The 23,843-nt window shown below is 46.5% G+C and overlaps 6 protein-coding genes across 6 annotated transcripts; 3 read left to right on the plus strand and 3 right to left on the minus strand.

Annotated features, from left to right (window-relative positions):
- Positions 1 to 1,991: 1,991 nt before the first annotated feature.
- Positions 1,992 to 5,474, minus strand: H6S33_000408 (uncharacterized protein; the record flags this gene model as incomplete). Its single annotated transcript, XM_044831782.1, has 1 exon — positions 1,992 to 5,474. One exon carries the CDS (start codon positions 5,472 to 5,474, stop codon positions 1,992 to 1,994), a length of 3,483 nt encoding a protein of 1,160 aa, XP_044699967.1.
- A 74-nt stretch (positions 5,475 to 5,548) lies between these two features.
- H6S33_000409 (uncharacterized protein) lies at positions 5,549 to 6,778 on the minus strand (the record flags this gene model as incomplete). The annotated part of the gene is made up of 1 exon (XM_044831783.1): positions 5,549 to 6,778. One exon carries the CDS (start codon positions 6,776 to 6,778, stop codon positions 5,549 to 5,551), a length of 1,230 nt encoding a protein of 409 aa, XP_044699968.1.
- Positions 6,779 to 9,405: 2,627 nt separating this feature from the next.
- Positions 9,406 to 10,835, plus strand: H6S33_000410 (uncharacterized protein; the record flags this gene model as incomplete). The annotated part of the gene is made up of 2 exons (XM_044831785.1): positions 9,406 to 10,414; positions 10,483 to 10,835. The coding sequence occupies 2 exons, from the start codon at positions 9,406 to 9,408 to the stop codon at positions 10,833 to 10,835; spliced, it is 1,362 nt and encodes a 453-aa protein (XP_044699969.1).
- A 3,864-nt stretch (positions 10,836 to 14,699) lies between these two features.
- On the plus strand, positions 14,700 to 15,751 carry H6S33_000411 (uncharacterized protein; the record flags this gene model as incomplete). The annotated part of the gene is made up of 2 exons (XM_044831786.1): positions 14,700 to 15,371; positions 15,446 to 15,751. The coding sequence occupies 2 exons, from the start codon at positions 14,700 to 14,702 to the stop codon at positions 15,749 to 15,751; spliced, it is 978 nt and encodes a 325-aa protein (XP_044699970.1).
- Positions 15,752 to 18,292: 2,541 nt separating this feature from the next.
- On the plus strand, positions 18,293 to 19,949 carry H6S33_000412 (uncharacterized protein; the record flags this gene model as incomplete). The annotated part of the gene is made up of 2 exons (XM_044831787.1): positions 18,293 to 18,317; positions 18,520 to 19,949. 2 exons carry the CDS (start codon positions 18,293 to 18,295, stop codon positions 19,947 to 19,949), a joined length of 1,455 nt encoding a protein of 484 aa, XP_044699971.1.
- A 2,236-nt stretch (positions 19,950 to 22,185) lies between these two features.
- H6S33_000413 (uncharacterized protein) lies at positions 22,186 to 22,701 on the minus strand (the record flags this gene model as incomplete). The annotated part of the gene is made up of 1 exon (XM_044831788.1): positions 22,186 to 22,701. The coding sequence occupies one exon, from the start codon at positions 22,699 to 22,701 to the stop codon at positions 22,186 to 22,188; it is 516 nt and encodes a 171-aa protein (XP_044699972.1).
- Positions 22,702 to 23,843: the final 1,142 nt, after the last annotated feature.

Consider the following 23,843-nt stretch of genomic DNA (forward strand, 5'->3'; position numbering starts at 1 on the left):
GACTGTTTACAGATTCAATCACCGCATCATGAATCGCAAAACACAGCCATGGCAATTGAACTTGCACTACACATACACATGTAGCTAGCTATTAATTGGCCACCATATATCCAAATTTTCAACCGTTTCGTTTATCTAGTAGGTATGTACAAAGAAACCCTAACCCTAAAAGAATTCTGCAACTGTAACTTCGCGGTTTCCTTCTAAAAAGGATTTAAAAGGGGGAACCGACGGATAAGGCCATGTTCCCAATTCAAAAAGCATTGGGTGAATAGGGGGCCACGAAGAGAGAGTTGCAGCTGAATCCTTGCCGGAGCAAGAACGGAAGTATGCGAGCCATATATGTATAGAAGGGAAAGGGGTGGAGTTTGACTTGGGTTTATAGCAGGACGAAGACTGTGCCAAGGATAAACATTGACCGCTCTGAGAGTAAGGTTTTAGTAGTGGGTCTTCTATCCCGCATGTGCGGCCCGGTTCAATTGACTCTCACCATTTGTGAAGATTTTCTTGTCCCGACCTCTTATATAATAGGGGATTTATCGGTGGCATCTTGTGAGCCCAAATTAACCATTGTGTTAGATAACCACAAGAAAGCGTGCCGTATATATACAATCTCCAATCTATACGATGAGAGTCGCTGTCCGTCAACACAAAGTACAGATCCGTCACCACACAGCGAACGACGTACAGTACTTACGCGGTTCTCTCCTTGCATCCCGGAATTTTGCATATGTACTCGTGTATTCGCCTAGAACCTTTTTTCTATCGGCACTTATGGCAAAAGAGCGGTTTTAGAGCCGGGTACATACTCTCAACAACAGCCTACATGCACTCAGGTACTATATCATCCTCATTTGGATAGAGAATATATTCGGTGTTACAAAACACGTGCACACCAAATAGCATTAGCTACATGTAGTAATTTCACACTTGGCAGGCAATAAGTGCCCTTCCATCGTTGTTCTCCCATATATATATTTAAGTTACCAGATACGTAATTATCCTTAAAATGGAATCCTAATCATAGTGTCAATGACCACTCAGCCCACAAAACTGCCCAACGCTAGTAATAACCCTAACCCTAACTGACTACCTTGCCGCACATCTCGAGTGTATTCGCGGCAGGCATGAAGTACCCGAATATGCAGCTGCAAGTTTTTGGTGTATTTTTGACTTCTACTCCAATGGAAATTGCAGATTAGGACGTGCATTTTCGGGTACTGTTACCTGCTGCGAGTAAGTCGCGTAGTCTAATGCATTATCTTTACTCTCTGATGTATGGTGCGCCCAATCATAAAGGTAGTCAAAAAATTGGGGCGAGGTCGAGGTAGAATAACTTTCCAACGAAATAAATTATGAAAAATCTGGTTGGTAAAATTGAAGTACTAGTGATGAAGAAGAATTTTACCAACCAGATTTTTGATATCTCTCCTGGTTAAAAAGTTATTCAAGCTTGAAATTCGGTATTTTAGTATGTAAAATGCGCCAAGCAATCACAAAGTGGAACAGGCTTGGCAGTAGGGTAACTGCAACCTCACCACACCTCAACTACACCTTTACTATCACGGGGACCGTAGACGATAGACTGTGGTGCCAAAGAATACAACCTAGGTAGTGACGTAGACGTGGACGTAGACGTAAAGGTATGCTTTGACTATAGACTATGGGTGGCTCTACCTGGTATGATAAACCGATTGGAGCCCTATGACGTAGTGCGGACAAAGAATAGTATTCGTAGAATAAATACAGAGGTTGCGTAAAGAAGAAAGAGAAGAAGGAAAACAGACAAAAGCACGAAACAACGCCCCCTTATATATCCACCCATAATCCAACGATGACTAATACCTTCACATAACAGAAACCCAAAGAACATAACAGAAGTCTCCATTACAAATCCTAATTCCACTGCACAATACCTCCTTCCTTTATCCCAGTTCATCACCTAGCCGAAATACATAGCTGCCGTTACAGACCACGCCCCCCTCTAAGGCCTACCTCCTGGTAGGCTTAGGCTTTCCTGGATAACGTTCGTGGAATCGTTTGACAATATTAGGTGAATGCTCAAGGTCCGATAGTGGTTGCCAGGAGGCTTCATCATATCCCATATACCGTACCAAATACTCAAATCTTCCTCTTCGTTTCCTCGAATCCAAGATATCTTCAACCTCCCACTCTTCCTGTCCTTCAATTTCAACTGGAGGTGGAGGTAGTTGTTCTTGACCGGGCAAGGGATCATTGGCTGCGGGCGACAATAACGAAACGTGGAATACTGGATGTATTTTCATCGAACGAGGAAGTTCTAATTCATAGGCATAGGGATTGACCATTCGTTTAACGTTATACGGTCCAATACGTTTCCAGTCGAATTTCTTGGAAGGTCGTTTGGTTAGAATATGACGAGTCGATAGGAAAACCTTATCTCCTAAATAATATCGAGGAGCTGGAGTTCGATTCCTATTGGCTGATTCTTCTTGTATCCTTTGCGCTCGAAACATCTCTTCTTTTAGGAAATCTACTATATCCTTCATTTCCCTTGCAATATGATTCGCTTGATCCTCCGCCGTCGTTCGACCATGTTCCAAAGGGCCAAAAGTCATTCTTGGATTTCTTCCTGAATTGGCATAGAATGGGGAGACCTTTGTTGTTTCGGAGGCATGATTGTTTGTTGCAAATTCAGCCATTGGTAACATTCGAGCCCAATCATCCTGTTGATAGGAAACATAGCTTCGGAGGTACTGTTCCATTACGGCATTAATTCTTTCCGTTTGTCTATCTGTTTGAGGGTGGAATGCGGTAGAGAATTTTGATGATATTTCCAATCGATCACAAAGCGACCTCCAGAATTCTGCAACGAACTGTGTTCCTCGATCGGATACAATAGTATCTGGTAATCCGTGTAACTTCCAAACATTATCGATATATAGCCTCGCTACTTCCCTTGAATTTGCCTCTTTAGTCGTCGGTATTAAATGTCGCATCTTGGTTAATCTATCCACCACAACCAAGATTGCATTGTATCCATCACTCTCAGGGAGATCAGTCACAAAATCCATCGAGACATCTGTCCAGGGTCCATTGGGAATCGGCATGGGGTGAAGTACTCCATAAGGTGCATTGTGTGATGCCTTGCTACGGGTGCACACATTGCAATTCCTAATATACTGATCGACAAACTTCCGCATCTGTGGCCAGTAATATTCTCGACTTAGGAGTTCCAGAGTCTTCGCTCTACCCGGATGTCCTGCAGATGGTTTGTCGTGGTATTCTTTTAAAAGCCTTAGTCGAAGGTCATCGTCGTCTGGTACATATAGCATGCCTCGATAAAGCAGCCGACCGTTGTTATCTTCCATACATTCGGCAAGTGAGATTTTGTTTGAGTGGCGTATGCCATTCCGAAGCATATTGAGGACCTTGTTTGGGAAACTATCCACTCGGTAAGCTTTTGAAAATAACTCCTCTACAGTGGACGCTCCTTCAGCGGATTCATTTGACAAAGAACCCGCGAACAAACTTAGCTTAGTATCCAAATTTTTTCGCTTCAGAATCACTTGACTCTGATGCGTCAACCGTTCATCCCCCTCTTTAGGTAGGTCACCTGACCTCCTAGTCAATGCATCTGGTTTTGTTCCTTGTTTTCCTGGCCGAAATTGTATAACGAAATCAAAACGTGAAAGAAATTCGGACCAACGGGCTTGTCGACGATTTAATAATTTTGTTGTCATAAAATACTCAAGATTCCGATGGTCGCTAAGAACTTCAATTGGAAATTGAGCTCCCTCCAGATGATGTCGCCATTCTTCAAAACATCGTATAATTGCTAAAAGTTCTTTGTCATAGATTTCGTAGTTGCATTCTGCGGGAGAATGTTTCTTAGAAAAGAAAGCAACTGGATGTAGGATTCCTTCATTGTCACGTTGAGATAGAATCCCTGCTGAAACATAGTCGGATGCATCGGTTTCTATTATAATTTTTCGATCCGGATTAAAATGAGCTAGGATTGGTGCCGTTATAAACATCTTTTTCAAAGTTTGAAATGCCTCCTCCCTTTCATCCGTCCATTCGAATTTAACGTTTTTCTTTGTTAAAGCTGTAAGCGGAGCAACGATTTTTGAATATCCTAGAATAAATCGTCGATAGAAATTTGCAAATCCTAGAAATACTTGAACATCACGAAGGTTTGTCGGTGTAGTCCATTCCAAAACATCGACGACTTTCTTTGGGTCCATTCTATTTCCATTCGGAGTAAGTATTAGACCCAGGTATTTTGTTTCTTGAACCATAAATTCACATTTTTCAGGTTTAAGGTGAACATGATTCTCATCAAGTACCTTTAGAACCCTTTGAATATGTTCTTTATGTTCTGATAGGGTCTCGGAATAGATAAGGATATCGTCTAAGTATGCCGTTACGAATTGATCGAGGTAGGGACGTAGAATATCATTGATCCAATGCTGAAACGTGGCAGGGGCATTAGCTAATCCAAATGGCATTACGGTATATTCGAAATGTCCATATCGAGTTCGGAATGCTGTTTTCCATTCATCTCCCTCCGCTATCCTGATTTGATTATATCCCCATCGTAAATCCAATTTAGTATAGTATTGTGCTCTTGACAACTTAGCCAGGGTTTCTTTCAATAATGGTAATGGATATCGATTTTTGATTGTAATCGCATTTAGGCCTCGATAGTCAACACAGAGTCGAAGGGTTCCATCGCTTTTCTTTACGAATAGTATGGGTGCTCCTGCTGGTGATTCACTGGCTCGAATAAATCCTTTGGGTAAATTTTCGTCAAGATATTCTCGTAGTGCTTTTAACTCAATTTGAGATAGGCCATATATGGGTCCATAGGGTGGTCGTTTGCCTTCTTCCAATACTATCTCGATGTCATGGGATGGTCGATGTGGTGGGAGAATTGAAGCATCATATTCTTTGAACATATGAAGACGATGGTGAAATTCCTTTGGTACTAGTTGTTCAATATCGACAGTGGATTTTTCAGTTGCTGAAACGATGACCGTATGGTGTTCTGGTAAGGGAATCGAGATGCCATGAACAATAACAGCAGTTCCACTGAGTGAACAGTATTGACAACAGCTCCGAGAGTCAAAAACAAGTAGATTTTCTTTTGGTCGAATCGTAACATCATGTCGTCGCATCCAAGGTATCCCCATCACAATCGGATAATGTCCTAACTTCGTTACAAAACATGGCGCAACTTCTCGATGACCATGAATGTCTAGCGAGACATTGATAATATGGGTAATTTTTCCTGACTTAATAGGCCTTCCATCTATAACGTCTACATGGCGGGGTATTTTAAGGGGGGTCATTGTAAGATTGTTGTGGCGTGCAAAAGATTCATCAATAAAAGCATATCCTGATGCTCCGGTATCAATAAGGGCGTAGGTAGGTATAAACGAATTTTTATTCTGTGAAATCGAACAAGTTACTACAAGTTGATTTCCATCCATTTCCTCCTCTGATACCGAAAAACCAGAAATACACATCCTAGAAAAATCCTTAAACGGTCCCTGGGCTAAGCCACTTAGTGCAGGGACAAATCTTTTGCCGACTCGTTATCGCTTCCATCATTTTCTTCCACTGTTAACGCTGCTCCTCTCATCACAGGCCTCCTTGGTTGATTTCCAGTTGCCCTCGCTTGGGGGCAATCCCTAACCATATGTCCAACACCTCCGCAATAAAAACATCGGCCCTCAACTAAGCGGGCATTTCTTTCGGTAGGGGAGGGGCGACGACGCCCTCCAGATAGATCCATTGGTACATCACCTCCCGGGCGGGATGAGGGGTGACTTTCAGTAATAGGTGCATTGGCGACTGGGGCGGCAGCGCGGGGAGCAGAAACAGGACTTGCTGGTGAAGGACGAGGGGCCTGAGTAGTAGTAGTAGTCCAAGGTTTTTTACCTCCTCGCTTAGCTTCTGCCGCTCTGCGACGGTTATCCAACCGTTGCAGAAGTGTCGCACAAGCATTTACCGTTGCAGGAGTATCATGGTGTATCATTGATTCATCGAGTTCCGCATTAATACCTTCCATCAAAGCCTCAATCCGAGAGACTTCATCCATACCCGACTCAGCAGCATATCGTTGGAACTCAGCAAAATAATCGGCGAACGTTCGGTTTCGTTGACGGATATTCCTAAGATTCCTCCTCGCCGTACGCATCCGATCGGGATCCCCGAAAGCAGTATCCAAAACCTCATAAAATCGTAGCATAGAGGGTAAAGCAATACCTTCTTCGCCAACATATTGTAAAAACTGATTGGCGGCAACGCCTTCCAATCTGCTGAATGCATAGGATAGTTTAGACTGTAGTGTAGGATAGCGATCGGCATTTCCCAATAGCTTAATCTTCATTTGTTGCTTAAACAGGTGTAACCTCTCTCGATCACGATCCCCCTTGAATACCTCAGGGTCTGGAAGCTTCTCCGACCGATAGGTAGTATCTGTAACGGGTGGTACTGGGGGTGCAGGTGGAACATTGTCTTCGTTGGGTGCTTGCACAGGGGCGACAGCTTCAACAGGAGCCTGTTGAGCTCGGGCAGCAGCAAGATCTTGCTCAAACCTTCTCCTCGCCCTCTCGGCCTCCGCTTCTACCTCTTGTAAATCCGTTGCGTATTGAGCAAGACCATGTTGGCACTGTTGGAGAAGTGCATAGGCTTCAGTTCCAACAATATCATCGACCTGTGGATGCGCTTGAAAAAGGGCTTGGAGACTATCGCTGAGTTGTTGATAATCAATAGATGCATGTTCCGACATTGTAAACTATGGTGTTATATTGGTTGGCGATAGAGGACGCAACCTACGTATCACGGGGACCGTAGACGATAGACTGTGGTGCCAAAGAATACAACCTAGGTAGTGACGTAGACGTGGACGTAGACGTAAAGGTATGCTTTGACTATAGACTATGGGTGGCTCTACCTGGTATGATAAACCGATTGGAGCCCTATGACGTAGTGCGGACAAAGAATAGTATTCGTAGAATAAATACAGAGGTTGCGTAAAGAAGAAAGAGAAGAAGGAAAACAGACAAAAGCACGAAACAACGCCCCCTTATATATCCACCCATAATCCAACGATGACTAATACCTTCACATAACAGAAACCCAAAGAACATAACAGAAGTCTCCATTACAAATCCTAATTCCACTGCACAATACCTCCTTCCTTTATCCCAGTTCATCACCTAGCCGAAATACATAGCTGCCGTTACATTTACGCACCCAAAGCTGGTAGGCAACAACACAACCAGTTTTCAAGAGTTAAATTCGTAATTTTGGGAGGTTATCCAGCTAGATACTGTGAAAAGGACTTGTCTTAATCTTGAAAACTCGAAGAGTTATGGTGCATAGAGTAAGGGGACAATAATGTTGCATCCCTATCATTCCCAGCCCCATAGCAACCACCCCCACCAAATAATTTTGAGCACAACAACCACACAAGATATTATTCTCCTCTTCGGGAACATAGTAAATAAGACGTAGCTTAACAATATAGAACCCTGAAAATAATTTTAAATTAAGTAGATAATGATTTATAGCCTTTTTAACAATGAAAATGCAAATCCTATCCCTATTTGTGCATGTAAAAATTCATTTTAACTCTTCTATATACTTTTAAGCTAATCGACTATTACCTCCCAGAATTACGAATTTAACTCTTGAAAACTGGTTGTGTTGTTGCCTACCAGCTTTGGGTGCGTAAAGGTGTAGTTGAGGTGTGGTGAGGTTGCAGTTACCCTACTACCAAGCCTGTTCCACCAACCAAACCTGACTTGTCACCTTTTGTCACCTTTATGCGTGGGCGCACCATACGCTCATTCAATCTGATTGGTCGAGAGAGACTAGGGCAGTTTAGTAAGTACGACACATCAAAATTCTGAGTACGATTGAACGGGGCCGAAGGTCCCCCGTAACTGTGAATTGGAGAGAGTAGGAGGTAGAAGTGGAAGGGGGGAGGGGCCGAAGGCCCCCATTGAAGACCTTTCACAATTATTGAACACTTGATTGATACCCATAATCCAAAGTACAACTCGTGGTCGCGAGGTGGGCCATTACTAGTGTAATGTAAGAGTCTTGATTGATGGTATATACATGTAGCTATGATAAGTACAAGTGGCTTTCACGTCATGGTTACAGGTTCGGTAGTCTCTTACTGAGGCTGACCCTAGTTAGTCAGCAGGCTAGTCCTACATCGAGGCGCAGGCAGGGGGAGAATGTTCGTCTCACCATCCGTCCCATCCGTGCCGTGCGTGTGAACTGAATTTAGAATGTGGCTTTTTTTTTCTTTTGTAAATGATCACAAATCTCAGGTATGCTGGCGGTGGTGGGGTGGTGATGGTGGTGTTGGGGATGGGATGGAAATGCTTAGAGTAAGTACCACATGCAGTATTACAAACCCCGCAATCAAATTAGGGATGTTCCACTTTTGGTGACTCTTGAGGCCGGCCCCTTGCGTGGTTTGTGGAACCGTTGTTTATTGATTGTGTTTGACGAGCACTCACGGGACACATGGTGATCTTAGTACATAATTGACGTCCTGCCTTAATGCTCTGCCTTAATGCTCTGGCTACAATAGCAGTGTGTGGCAGCAAAACCAAGGGTGTTGAAGTAACCAACAGTTTGTCCTCTTCAGACTCCGGCTATAACGTGGATAGACCTCTGAATCCATTCATCATCAACCAAGACTCTGAAATTAAAGACCTTGATATCAATATTATCATCTCAACAACGACACAATACCCTGAGCTGCCGAGTGATACCCGATGAGACGCTTGCACACATGTCAGATCATGTAGGGCTCATGTGGGCGGCGCCCTGGGCTATCGAGAGTACCTACATGTAAGTACCTTGCCTTATCAGTATTGCGCTACTTTACCTATTCGGACGCAGGGATCCTCGCCATCCCTCATCTCATCGCTCTCATCAGGTTAATTTTGTACCACCACCCACCACGTTCCAATGCCTGGACTTGAGGCTCAACACAAAAAAGCCCCCCGATTGCTGAAGAAAAGAAAGAAAAGAATGCCTAAATGAGATAAAAAAAGGGGTCATCTAGAGATCGCATGAAGCCGAGGGTTATCTTTATCTCTATCCTAAACAGCCTAGGTTGCAGAGTGCTACTAGCTTCGAATTCTGTGCCACGATGGAAAGTGTGCTTCTACAGAATCTTCAATTGGGAAACACAACAATCAAATCAAATGTGACTCACAGGCATCTCAGCCCTCCACTTGCAGGTGCAGGAAGATGTCTGAGAATTTGGATAAGTAGATGCCATTTTCCTGACTGCCTTTTTGTTCTGTTCTCTGCTTTGGCTTCTGTGATTTGTGCTAACAGGACTGCATATAAGCTATACGATTTTATATACACCAATAAAGGAGCGACATGGACACTCACTTCGAGAACAACGCTGATATGGTTGAAGATGTGGGCCCTGACATGAGCGTTTACTTCTGGGGCGACGGACCTGCGCCTGTCCCTGAACGAGTTCTGGCCTTAGAAGAAGTCTCTTTCGATGGTCCTCAATCGCCACCGCCAGGTCTACAACTACCACAGAGCCCTTATCCACTCCCGGGCGCCTTTCCCGGTCCCGTTGCCTTCTCTCCACCCCCGCAGCTCTCCCCGCAACCCTCCCCACCACTATCCCCCCCGACTGCCGCATATGTCCCTACTCCCTCCCCGTCAACCTCCCCAAAGCCTGCCAAGACCGGAATTTGGTCCGCCCTCCGCTCGCGCTACAACGAGTCCAAAGCCCGCCCTCTCAGCACTGACCGCTCTCTTACCACTGCTGCGCAACCCCCACAAGCAATCAGTTTTTCTTCGCCGCTCCCCCCTCCCGTCTTCAACCCGCCGCCAGCCCGATTTTGCGACGGCTGCTCATCAGCCCTTGCCGGCCGCCCCTGCGTCCACTGTCTCACATGCCCCGACTATGACCTCTGCTCGCGCTGCTACCACGAGGGCAGAATCACTCAGTCTCACCAGCAATGGCATCAGCTTCATACACTGCACCCACCCGAGCGCCGTCCCCGGAGCTCCCGCGGCTCTTCAAGAGGTGGGTTCGCGTGTAGTGCGTGCGCGGGCGACCTGACGGGTGAGGTCAGGGTCAAGTGCGCCGACTGCTATGAGGAGTACAACCTCTGCCTCGACTGCAACCTCATGGGCGTGGCAACGGCAAGACATACGACATCCCACAGAGTCAGCTACGTCAACGACGTGGCGCCCGCGAGGCTGATGGCGAGAGATGGCGAGCCAAGTGACGCCCTGGTTGGGATGGTTGAAGGCCTCTTCGAATATATGGATTCGGCCTTCAAGCCAAAGAATACTGGGCGGCTGGAGCCAGAGAAGCTCAGTGCGTTCTATAGGAAAATGGGAGTGGCGGATGCAGAAAATATCGGTATGTGTTCCATGTTAATCTGCTAGCTACCCTGCTCGCTATTTCTTTTTGCTAATGATGGATTACAGGCCTCTTCACCGATGAAAAGATCGCATTCCAATATCTCTCTATGCGTTGCCAATATATGCTGATCTCGGCCAAACATGAGGAGATCTCTTCGCGCGCCAAACCGTGGACTATCGATGCGCTCGATACGGCACCCACCACGCCAGTGCTAACAAAATTGGGGTGGATGCGCTTCTTTGTGGTGTGCACATGGCGTGCGCCGACTACGATGCACTTCCTCCTCCAGAATGCGATTAATACCGGCTACATTAGGAGAAAGTCGGGTGGAGAACCGTACTATATGCCACGCAAGATCTCCAGGTCGGCGTTGCCTAGTAGGCCGTTGAATTTGGGGGAAGCGGTGATCAAAAACTGAGCTTGGTGTTGAGACGTGTGTGTGTTGGGATTTTTGACTTTATTTGTAGTTTATTTTTTGAGGCTTTATTTTGTTTGGTTTGTGGGCGGTGTTAATGGGGTTTTTTATTATTATTATTATCAAATATGGTTATATTGGGACGTTGTAGGATTTTGAATGATTTGTATTGTGAGGATGTAATCGCATGCGTAATTATTATTCTAAAAATCATTGGCCCAGTGGATAACTTTCTCCACGGTTCTGAAAACAAACTACATAGTTCCTGACTTTTTGTCCTTTTTATTTACAGTCATACCTCGCTATATGACGGAACTCAGCACGCCGGATCGGTCGCTTTACTATGTACTACAGTGTGTTATCCACATGCTCTAGACGACGGAATTGTATGACCTCTTGTACTTATAATTATATGCGGAGGACCAAGTACTGTTCCATGACCTCGTCGAAACCGGGTGATTTTTCATGACTGTCCAACTCCCCCACCAAAAAAAAAAAGACTTTTCCAGAACCAGTTCAGTAAACCGCAATATAGAATCGTGTTGGAACCGAGGTTTGGCCTAGTCAGTTAGAGAGCAACGATAGCGAGAAATAAAATAAAGCTATTATCACGGAAATAAATCAGGCCTAAGATGGGCAGGTTGGTATGTTTAGTAGTGAAGGCTCATGTTTCTCTGGGTACTAAGCTACGTAGCCATAAGGGCATACGTATAGATTATTTAGTAAGAGTGCTCGACCATCTATATGCCCCTAGCCTAGAGGACAAAGAGAGAGAAAGTGACCGGAAGACAAGGTACGGGGAACCGCAGATCTTGCCATGGCGCAGCTTGTTCATGGGCCTGGCCGCCTTGAAGATAATGTCTATCGATGTGCACACACAGCAAACTTTGGGATTTTCCACGCACGGGAGAGGGCTACTGTTACTCAAAGGTGCGCAGGGAGAGTTGGGAGGGTGGTAGATCAAACCAGCATCTTGGAGGACGGTAGCATAGCGTTAGTTCTTAGCTAGCGTGGGCTGTATTTGTGGGTACTTTCACTATAGCTAGTCCAGGCGTAGTTCCGGGTATGTTGTAAAACTTATGGACCTAGATACTCGTGCTAGTACTGTAGTCTGTTTCCCGGATTTAAATAGGATTAGAGCTTCTCGCAGGGTCTTCGTTCACGGCGGGTGGTGGGTGGTCAATTCCGAGTGATATCTCATGATTGAAAAGACTTAGGTACTGATCACTTACGGTAATGCATAAGCTGACTTGATAACCACCCTATGTTTCTATAGAATTGTTCATGGGGATACCGAGAAATTCAGAGGGGAGGGGCAGGGCAGGGCAGGGTAGAATAATAACCCTCCGGCCCCAGTCTCCCGGGTGTACCCAAGGCCCAGAATTAAGATTGTCTCGCCTCCTTTGATGGAGGAACAAAGACTCCGGAGACGGGGCGACGGAATGATAGACCCCCTCACAGTATTCGGCTTTAAAATTTACCCCATGATTGTGGAAGTTACTTAACCCCTTACAGAGGAGGAGCAGAAAGAGGCCCACAGCTGCAGCAAGTGAACCTTATTTTCAACCCCCGCGGACCACAGCTTGTCAGAGGTTGTGGGGCGCAGATTCGTCCCCAGAGACTGGCTTGTGCTCAGCTGTACAAGCTATTGACCCCTTCCAGAAGAATGTCTACCCAGCGACCGCTCTCCTAATCCCCGAACTACTATCACACCATTTGTGTAGGTCAAATACTCAAGATCGCCAAAAGGATATATTACGCCACCTATAGTACAATGAGCTCTAAGGATATGGATCTTTAGTTATATCTAGTTCATAATTGATCTGAGACGTTATTCGTGCTTACTTACCTGTTGTCATCCTCGCCGAAGAACCATGAAACGCATGGTGGCTGTCTGTAATACTGCTGCTGTATGAAATTCGGGGTTGGAATTTCGGAATGATACGACACCTTCAAGCCACCGCGTGCTAATACAGTATCTATTTGATCCGCTGTTTGTGGTAGTGTGAGTGTTAGCAACTTCAAATTGGAGGGCGGTTGTACATGCATCCCTATTATAATCATAATATATCACTCGTAGCAAGGCCACTGCCATTCCAAGCGATGCCGTGCTCGTTCGTATCAATTTAGAAAGTGCTTAGAAGCTTTACCCGCTTTCTCATCTGCTCCCAGGCTCGCTTTGGGGAATATTGCGATTGATCCCCTTGTTTTTCCGATTTCCTGTTTGTGGGGAGGGGAAGACGAGAAGTTGAGCCCTTACGTATACCCTAACGTTTAGATAAGCGGGATCTGGCCAATTGAGCGCACGCGCACCGTCTCATATCCAGATAAGTTCTATAATCTACAAGTTACATGTACCTTAGGACCTTGGACGACCAACCTTGGGCAACACTCTCACAACGTTGAAACATCAAGTGGATAGCTACACCCAACCACAAAGTACCCATGCAAATCTTCCAACGCTGGTACCTCACGGTTAGTTGCGTGCTGTGGAATTCATACTAAGCGGTTGATATATCCACACCGAAATGTGGTGAGTGAAGACGCAAGCAAGGATTCTTATTGGAAAATTCGATGCACAATATCACTATAATAACCTTGACTACTTCGATCGTGCCCTAGACGCTGACTCTGTCAGCCAATCCCGACGCTGGCCATCCGATTCTGGAATCTAATATTTAGTTATTCCTCCCCACTTGTTTCCAGAACGCCCAAGCCGGAGTATATATCACCCGCTCCTATGAGAATTCGAAGTCCAAATTCCAGAATCCCAATCTGTACTAGGCGACCAAAACCCGACCAGGATTATCCTAAAGACCTACGCCGCAACCAGGGAACACTTACCACCGGCCTGCATCAGAAGCTTATGTACCATCTCAAGCTTAAGCCGAGGAAGACAAGATAAGTTTACATAGACCAATTGGGGAGAAAGCTGAGGTTTGTTTGTTGTGGGTTGATGCGTTGTGTCTTCCGGATTCCACTCTCCCATGTATGCAGACAGCCGTGGAAAATTCAATGCCCACATAAAGACGGTGGCTTTTTTGTTAATGGACGTTTTTTGGGGGAGGAAGAATCCAATTGGGTCTAAAATGTTCACCTGTGTAGCGGTGGGGAGGATAGCACAATTGAGCCCTGTTTGCAGCATGCAGGATACGTAGCTAGGTTTTTGGGCTACGAGCTTGTTATTTTTACCTCGATTTACTTATCACGAGGAGAAAAGACTGTAATAGTAATCCATTACATTAGTGGCAGAAGAAACGGGTTAGCCCATGGGCTATGTTAACCTTTCTATGCAACTAGAGTATCAACTTTAATCTAAAAGGAAGTCTCAGAACCTGCTCGAATAGTAAGGACAGTACACATGTACGATAAAGAGCCTTATTCCGTCAAAGAGTATCCTTAGAAATTTTCATTAAAGAAATGAAATCTCTAAATAGAGCGTCAACAAGACTTTCAACATATTATGTGCAGGAAGGGGCGGTCAATTTTTAGTGGGGATAGCGATAAACGAAGGGAAGAAGCTGGGTTGACAAGTTATAACTAATATTTCTGTCTTATTCAATGATTTCATGAACTCAATACGTCTCACTGCATCTGCTCCAAATATGCAGGAGGGTTAGGGCTCATATGATAGGGAGTATGCACGCCTTTTGGAGCTACACTCAAGCTGCAACGCCGAGAGATGGAGCATTTATGGCCCTACTGATTTCCTTTTGCGCCATATGCAGAGGTGGGTTGTCTCCCTTAGTATGGGCGCACACTTAAATAGTCAACTATACATCACTAAAAGACTTCCCTCGCAATTGACTTCTCTCAGAACTCCCCATCTTACTACATACCACAAGTTCAAAAGACACAATTCTCAACATGCTTGCCTCTATCATCACCACGCTCTTTTTCAGTCTTTTCGGCTTGACGGCTGCCGCCCAGTCAAAGATCAACGCCTGGGCTCTACCAGGCAACAATTCCTTCCCCGAAGGAATTGCCCGTCAGGCCCGTTCTCCATTCTTTTACACCGGTTCCTGGATTACCGGTACCATCTGGCGTGGTCATGTCAACAAGCCTGATGTCGAGGTCTTCATCCCCGCAGGAAATGACTTTAACCTCACCTCCGCCAGTGGAATGAAAGTCACCAACGATAACATGCTCATCGTCGCCGGTGCAGCAACCGGAAAGGTTTTCGTCATCTGCCTCGAATCCCGCGAGATGACCCACCGGTTCCAGGCTCCAGAGGGTGCTCTCCTCAACGACCTCGTCGTTGCAAAGAACGGCAATATCTTCATCACAGATTCCTTCCTTCCTAAGTTGTATGTCATCACCCCCCAGCACCTCGAAAACGGAAACATCGACCAGGAGCTCGAGACGTTCGCCGAGCTCGAAGCACCTTTCGAGCACGAGACTGGACAGTTCAATTCCAACGGAATTGTTGTCACCGCAGACCAGGAGAATGTTCTCATCGGGGACTACAACAGCCATGCCATCTTCAGACTGTGTCTAGGATCCAAGACCATCACCAAGGTAGATTTCGGCAACGCAACTGTAAGCATTAGCATGGATCTCCCTTGCTTTTTCGTACCTTTCTTCCATACTAATTATAAATCTCGCTTCTCTAGATTGGCTCGCCTGACGGTATGCTCATTCGTGGTAATACCCTCTATGCCGTCAACGGTGATAGTACAATGGGTACCCAGGCCTTTATCGACGTCTTCGACATCCGAAAGCCATACACCACCGGCAGGCACGTTCGTCGCATTGAGGGCCAAGGGATGCTATTGCCTTCTACTGCGGCGTTCGATGGAAACGATATTTTGGTTGCCAACTTCCAGATCGGAAAGGCTGCCACCTCCGATCCTACTCTTCCGTTCACCATCGTCAGGGTGTCAACTAAGAAGGCCAGAGGTAACAGGATGCCATCTTAGGGAGTAGTGTTTCAAACAATTCATTCATGTAAATAATTTTTCTTTTGTTAATGAAATAAATGTGACGAGTCTCCTTAAATTGCTTGACTTTCAGTGACAAAAAGCTAGCCTTATTGTAAAAATTCGAGCTTCTGCATGACGATCGTGAGCAAGTGATCATGAAGTTGGTTTGAGATTAAAGCCAGCTTGCCAAGAATTATTATGCTTCCCAGCACGGCGCAACGTAGCCGTTTGTACTCGTGCGTTTAATGGTCGGAATTCTTAGTAGGGATTTGGTTGCAACGATATCCGACCATTTAATGAACGCTCGAGTACAGCGACAGGTAATAAGTGATGGAACGCCCTGAGATATAGTTATACCTGCAAACACCGTATGTTGGTGGCGTTTTACCCAAAACAGGTATCACTGTGTCTCAGCGTGTTCCATCATTTTTTACCCACCGGTGTAGATTACTGTACAAACAGATCTACAGACTACAACGGCAACATACAGGCGGAATGTTTTAGATGCTTTTAAGTTGTCCACTTACACAAGCCCATTTAGCCATCCCTTCCTTCTCCTTCATATAATATCCTCCCCCTGCGATGCGGCGGTAATATGTAACTACTCGCTATCGTCCATAAGAACCTGAAAATGCAAGTGACATTTACAAGGGTTATTTGTATGTAGTGGCGTCGTTCTCCCATAGAAATTATCCCTGTCTTATTTCAGGTTCTTATGGATGATAGCGAGTACATGATGTTCTCATTACAATCTTGTTATTTCTGCATTGCAGACGTCCCTCGAGCCAATTTTCGAGACGGCAAGACCGGCGAGGAACTTCCTCAATGGGAGAGGGCGGCTCTGTGTAACTCGGCAACGGAGAACATTCTCACCTCTTTATTATTTACTGTCTAAGATGACTGTCTTTGGAATGTTTGTAAACACCACATCTCCAGACCCATAATCCTCTCTTTGGCTTGATAAGTACGCGTAACCGCGCCACTGGCAACGTACTTTTTTGCCCAAGCCAAGCCAAGACAGTGAAATTAACCGTTGCGGACCCTGTTTAAACTAGTCGGTGTGTAAAGTACATATGCATAAATTTGGGTTGGTCGAGGACTGTCGTGGTTCAGTACGTAATGGAATATATCGTGATGGGGAAATGGAGATGAGACTCGATATACGGAAAGCCCAGTGGTGCAGTGGTGCAGTAGGTACAGTATATAGGTGAGATCTGTAATAGGGGGATCTTTAATAGGGAGATCTGTAATAGGGAGCCAGTGCCGATAAAGTTTGAGTACCCCCCCCCCCCCCCCCCCCAAAACACTGTTTCAACTCGGTGTTTTCTGCAGACTCTCATGGTACTGTTTGCAAACCGTTTATCCCGTTCTTGTTTAAAGTTCACTCAGCAGACGATCCGGAGTGTTATTTACCGAGTCTCAAGCAGTGATACTCTACTAGTACCTATAAGTACCTGTAAGTAATCATATAATAAAAAAGATTTACCGGAGAATGCATTATTAAGGAAGGCGATGATGACGCTTTCTTACCCAAAAAAAAGGCCGGTTGTTGAGTCGACTGAGCGTCGTATTTCAAGGTAACACAGAGCTCGCCCAACTGAGACATGAAGTGCCATTTAGGTTCTGAGACTCACCAGCCAAGCCAGGCACATTTTCCCTTGTGGTTTAGGGCTAGCCGTTACCAGCTAGTTTGGAGGGCGGGGTTCCAGTTGCAGCGTTGCGGCTCTCTCGGAAGGGAACCCTTTCTCTTCTGCAACCTGTCGCACGTCTCTCGTGCATACGTAACGTCTCAGAGTCCTCTAAGGCGGCTTTTTCACCCCTTCGTGTGATGCTATATTTGTCTGCAGAGAAGGGTGCGTAGATAGAGTACTTTAGGTATGGTAGGTACGGTAGGTAAATATGTATGTGAGTGTGTAGGCACTCTCTAGAGGATGCAGGTAGAGCAGGTGTTGGGTGCAGCTACAGGAAGGAAGCTATGACTATGAGCCTATGGCACTGTAACTCGAAGCCCCTCCCATTTAAACTAAATGCATGGTGGGCGAGGCTGTGAGGTGCAAGCGGTAAAAGATCGTTCGGGGGTGGGGGGGAGGCTACATGTACTCACATTTGCTTTGCATACATACGACGCTGTTTCTTCCTCCCCCAGCTCTCCCTTACCTCACTTACTTTGCTCTACTTGATACCTCTTCCTCTCTCTTTCGTACCCACGCACAGAGTTCTGCAGACCACATTGTATTCTGCTATCTATACATACATACATGCCATACTATACCCGTGCTCTCATCTGTACCCATACCTGCCGCACTCACAATTGTTCTTATACTACACTTGTTCCTGCGTCTTCCCTCCTACCAAGCCTTCTGGACGCCGAGTGCTTGTGAATGTTTCTATCTGCATAGGTGTCTGCCACGAATCCTAACCAGAAGCTTTCTTGTTTCTTTTTACTTCTGATCCGGTCCGCCTACCTCCCCACTCGTACCTTAACAGCAGCCACCACGACTGCTGTAATTATTATTGCAGATTGTTGGAGAATCCAGTATGCCTCTCGATATCAACCTACCCAGTAAGCTTCCACTTTTCTCGTCTCTGGATTTCTTATTCCTGTCCCTTGCTTGTTCTTTCTCCCCTGGCTTTCAGCCTTCTCCACTTTACCCCATCCCCCCCATCTGCGATCCATCGGTGCAGATATCGATCCATTCACCCCTTCCATTCCTTCCAGACGTTTATTAAGGTCATCTCCAATATTAACCTTAATTTCCCCGCAGCATTCCATCTCGCTCCTAGGCCCCGAGAACCCTTCATAACTACCCTCTCATATAGTTCAAATGGCTCGTCCCCTCAGGCAACCTACGTCAAGACCATCTCCACCGAAGAGCAGAATGCCTACAACACTACTCTACACGATGCCTTTGTTCCCGACATCCTCTACGCATCCATAAACGCTCGACCGGAGATCCACCCTTCGTCGGCCACATCCCCTGGCGGTACACCGGCAGAACCCAAGGTCCTTCTACCAAGCGAGTTTGCGATATCGTTGTTCAACCCCGACTCAACCATCATACTCGAACATCACCACTCGGCGCTTCGCGGAACATACTGGGAGTTTGCACTCCCCAAAACCTCCTTTCTCCCACCAACATCCTCAAAACTCGATGCCGCGTCTGCTGCTGCGGCGATTGCTCACCTCCCGCGCGCAACCTTCCGGTGGCGCAAAGAAGGCGGTCTCATGACCCGCCCGCAATTACGATGCTCTCTCGTCTCACCGGCAAATCTACCTAGTCTCCCTGGTACTGCCTCGGCGAGCAAGAAGGCCGGCGCAAACGAGCCCGACATTCCGATCGCCATGTTTTTAGGTCTTGGCGAGAAGAAGGGGATCGGCGAGATCACAATTATCCAGTCCAACCTGAAGCGCGTGGAGGTTGAAGATCTCAAGGGGTTGGAGGTTGTGCTACTGTTGTCTGCGATGGCGATTGGGGACATTTGGTTTCAGTCTACGAACCAAATGTTTAATTTGAACCCGCCTATTCGGGGATCGGCAAACGGAACAGCGAGACGGAAGAACTCCATGCCGCTTGCGGCGGCTACTCCGACCATTGCGGTGTCTGCTCCGGAACCTAGGTCTCCGCCTACAACATCCCCGCAACATGGAAAACCCCCACCGAATGATGCCTCATTTGCAGCAAGGTTCCAGCAACAGCAGCAGTCGCATCAGCGTCGGCACAGTACCCCCATGAATGTAGACGCCGAGTACAGCCACCGCTTACAGGAGGAAGAGAAGCGAAAACGTCGTATTGCTGAAAATGCTGAAAAGGAGCAGGAGGCCATTCGAAAAATGTTAGCCGAGGAGGAGAGCCGAGAGCGCCGTAAGCGCGAGGAAGATATCAACCGTGAAACCGAGCGACTGAAACGGATCTATGAAGCTGAGCGTGCAGAGTACATGGCCCGTGCTGCTCGTAACGCTGCACAGCCACAACGGGTCTCCTCGCAGCAACGGAACCAAAGACCACCAGTGGTCGGCGGGAGCGGTGGTATGATGATGCCACCACCCCAGGGGGGCCGAGGGGGCGCAGCAAAAGACGAAAAGAAGCTAGGGAGTCGCAAGAGTTTCCTTGGCTTGAAGTTTGGCTCGAGCAGCAGCTCCAACGAGGAGGAGAGAAAGAAGAAGCTGACCAAAAAGGGGAGCAGCATGTTCTGAATCCCAGCAATCATGTCTTGACGACACTCTTTTTTTCCCTTTGTGCATTTCCTTTCTTGACTTTTCTTCTCAGGGGTTCGGCCGGTTCATTTCTTGTCCACTTCTTTTCATCTTGACACTGCTTGGGCAGTGCAAAATTGCCTTGTTTTTTTCTTCTCCCTGGATTGGGGTGATGTGGTAGATGCTTTCTTTTTACTATCTATCCACATGCGTATATACTTTCAGCACACGGCCTTTTCAGCCATGGATCGCTTATTTCCTTTTATTTTATTTATTCATATTTTGGAGTCGGAGGAGCTATAGAGGGGAGCAATCTAGATACTTTTTTTTTCCCATTTCGAGAAACCATGCGAGTGACTGTCCGTGACCGACGTCTCAACTGATTATTAGACCAGGGGCGTGCGCATTTCTACAATTACCCACCCACCTACCCGCCTTCAAAATCTGAGACCCGGTGAGTGAGCACGAGCTCTGCACCGGCAGATTCAAGACACTCTCTGCATATCTCTGCATCTGTCAACGCTCGGTCGGTATGCACAGCGGCCGGAATGATCTATGGAAAAACAGGGGGGGTGAAATTGTATGGCGAAATATCTGTGCACCATATAACTGTTTTTTCCATAGATCATTCCTATCGCTGTATGTACAGCGCCCGGTTTACCCATTGCGTCATGTGTCTTGGCCCCCGGAACAGTGCTCAAAAGTCGAGACAAGGATACATGGAGGCACTACACCGGTACTCCGTACGGATCGTTCTTGGCCTGGATGTTTTTTGCTTGGTGGTAGTAGATGAGGCCGCGGCGGGGACATGAGTTGAGTTGAAATGCCGCGGGCCGGGGGTTTTTGGAGCCGTAGTTGCCAAGTTCCAAAGGCAAGGCCCATAGTCTTCAAAGGCCAAGGCTCACAGTCTGCAAGGCCCATAATTACAGTACCCCGCTAGAAACCCAAACCTTCCTCCACTCCCCCGGGTCCTCTGGATCCTCGGCACCAGATTCTTACAGGGCCAGGAAGATGAGTGCCACCCGTCCGAGTAGTAGCGCGGAGGATTGTGCGGGGGAGGGAGCGGCCGAACCGTTGTTATGGTAGAAGGGGCTAGGAGATTTGCGTTGTAGACTTACAAGTTATAGCCACTATAGGCGTGTTTATATAGACAGTAAACTCCCTGTCCACTGAGCCTACATGTAGCAGAGCTTGTCCCTAAGTGCAGCAGTGCGGGTTATGTTAGCCACCTACATGTACCTATAAGCTACGGATCATACCCCATCACTCGCACGCCAAGGCAAAATGGCTCTTCTGGAATCGATCTGCCCATGCCAAAGCGAAATAACCCGCCTTTCCCCACTGCACTGTAGTGGTCTTTGATAACCTCATGCACGGCAAGAACCAGCCGACGTCAACGGTCCAGAAAACGCCGTACCTGCAGTAGCTCCACCAGCGGGCCGAGCGGTGCATTAGTTATCGTACAGGGATTGATAGCGGGGCTCCCCGGGGGGGGGGGGGTGGATAAACGGTAAACAGTAAACAAATATTTCTATGCAGAGAGTGGAAATGGATTTGGATGGAGCCTCCAGTAAGAACAGTCTGTGGGTGTGTGGGTGTGCGTGGGTGGGTGTTGCGTAACCTCATGTAGACAGACAGAACAGCCCACGTTGGCGAGGGCCGCAAGAGAAAGCGAGATCGGCACGTCCATGGATCCATGAGGCTGCCTTGTGTGTCTTTGGCGGGGCATGAGGCATTGCTTGTGTTTGTGCTTGTGTCCCTGTGCGTGGTTACACGGGAGATCTTCTAGTGTTACAAGGCACTCAAGCCTCTGAGCCTCGCGCGTGTATGTAGTAGCACAATGTGAACGATAAAGGCTATGGCCCTTCCACACTACACTGGTTCTTTTCACTATCTCAGAAGTTTATCGATAGCCCTGACAGTTACTAACTTGCAACGGGAGTTATCGGAACGACATGCACTGGTGATATGAGGGCTCTAATCATAAAACGGGGCCCCCTCAAGCATGGTGCCCAGCCTTCTCTCTACTGGTACAGAATTAAGAGTTCTGCTAACGACTTCAGGTACGCATCAAATCATCATCATAATTCATGTAGCTACATACACGTACCCGATTATCCGTTTTTTCTAAACCTTTTCGTATACAATCCCTTCCCCACTGACCGAATCAAAAACGCCAATCATAGAATTATCCAGAATTATAGTTCCCGTCATTTTGAGGAAACAAGACCCTCCACTACCATATCCTCTTAGCAGCCATACTATACCTCTTCACATCATCTAGGTTGATCTCCCTAGGTAGCGGTCGACTCTCTCTCTCCTTCATCGCCCTCTCGCCCGCCGGGTCATCCGCATAGATCCACTTCTTCTGATCATCCGAAACATCGATAAGTCCAAAACCACCAACCTTCCTCGCCCCAGTCATAAAGTTCATTCCCGCACGCTCCTTCATACCCTTGTAGCGTTTGCGCGCAAACGTGAGGAGACAGATCCCAAGGACAAGCTTGACCGCCAAGCAGACCAGGAAGAAGCCAAGGAAGAATATGAGTAGCATAGCAATGGCAAACAGGTTGTCTGAGGATGATTCTGGTGACGAACCCGTACTTCCCCCGAACGGCGACCCGCCTAGTGCGCGACGTAGTATAGCGTCGAAATTGGCAAGAGCGGCTGTCGTTACTGGCGATACGTCGGATTCCGAGAGAGATGTTGTTGCCGAAGGGAGCGGTAAGGGCACGTGGGTCGCAAGAAACATTTGATAAGTCTGAAGGCTTGCACGGATAAAAAGACATGCTAATGGTATCACGGGCAAACCGAGCCTTTTGGTCAAGTTTTGATCTGTGAAAGCCTGAAGAGATAATTATCAGCCTGGAATATCAGATAAAATGGAGGATTGGTCGTACATGTGAGTAATAGTCTTTGCAGAGCACGTCCAAGAACCGTTCGTATACGGCTGGTCTGGTATTATTAAATTTGGTGATATAGGCATGCTTCAACCAATCAACTAGCATCTCGCTGCCTAGGACTATTAAGAAAGGGCCCATAACCTGACCTGTCCACTCAGGAAAAATAGTAAAACTTCTAGGCAAGACTCCACCACTACTTCTAGAGCTACTGTCACCACCGGCGAGCGACCACACTCCAACCTCAACTAGATTCCGTGATGCAATAATGACCAACATGAGCCATAGTTGAAAACGTTCTACAACATCAGCGCAGGTCAATTGGAAAAGACTTTCTTTCTCAAATTTTTTGAAGACTGTTGATTTAATTTCAACGAATTGGACAGAGAGTATTAGAGTCCCAAGAGCATTAGAATATGAGTTTACGGCAACATTGAGCGTTATCACTTGGTAAAAAAGTGCGGTAGAATGCAATGCTATTGAAATTAGCAGTGTTATCATATGTCTCGAAAATCAAGGGAGAGTACTGTTGTAGACCAATGCAAGTAAGAAAAATCCAAGCGGCCTCAGAACCTTACTGCGTCCATCTGGGCCTCTTTCCAAGGTTTCTTTCGAGAAAAGACACTCAAAAATATCTTGCCCTACCGCAGAGCATAATCTGTCGCTGATCTTAAACCACGACTTGAATTAGCTGGGCAGTTCACAATGCAGAGTTCTGTTTAGAATAATTCTGAGAAGCAATGTTTCAATAAATCAACCATAGGTATTCATACCTCTAGCATGTTATATATGACATATAACTTAATGCCGTTCTGCCCTCTGATAGAATGATACATTCGACTAGCGTCAAATCTCATAAGAATCCAGCAGCTCGTGAATACGACCAAACCTCTTAATATATCTGCCTTGTGACTTGGCTGTAGATCTGACACGATCTTTACCCTTTTTCCCTTTGCACTTTCTCTTTTGGAAACCTCAGGCGAACTGCCTTCAC

Source organism: Morchella sextelata, assembly GCF_020137385.1.
Source record: "Morchella sextelata strain SCLS chromosome Unknown scls_1, whole genome shotgun sequence".
In the NCBI taxonomy this organism is placed as follows: domain Eukaryota; kingdom Fungi; phylum Ascomycota; class Pezizomycetes; order Pezizales; family Morchellaceae; genus Morchella; species Morchella sextelata.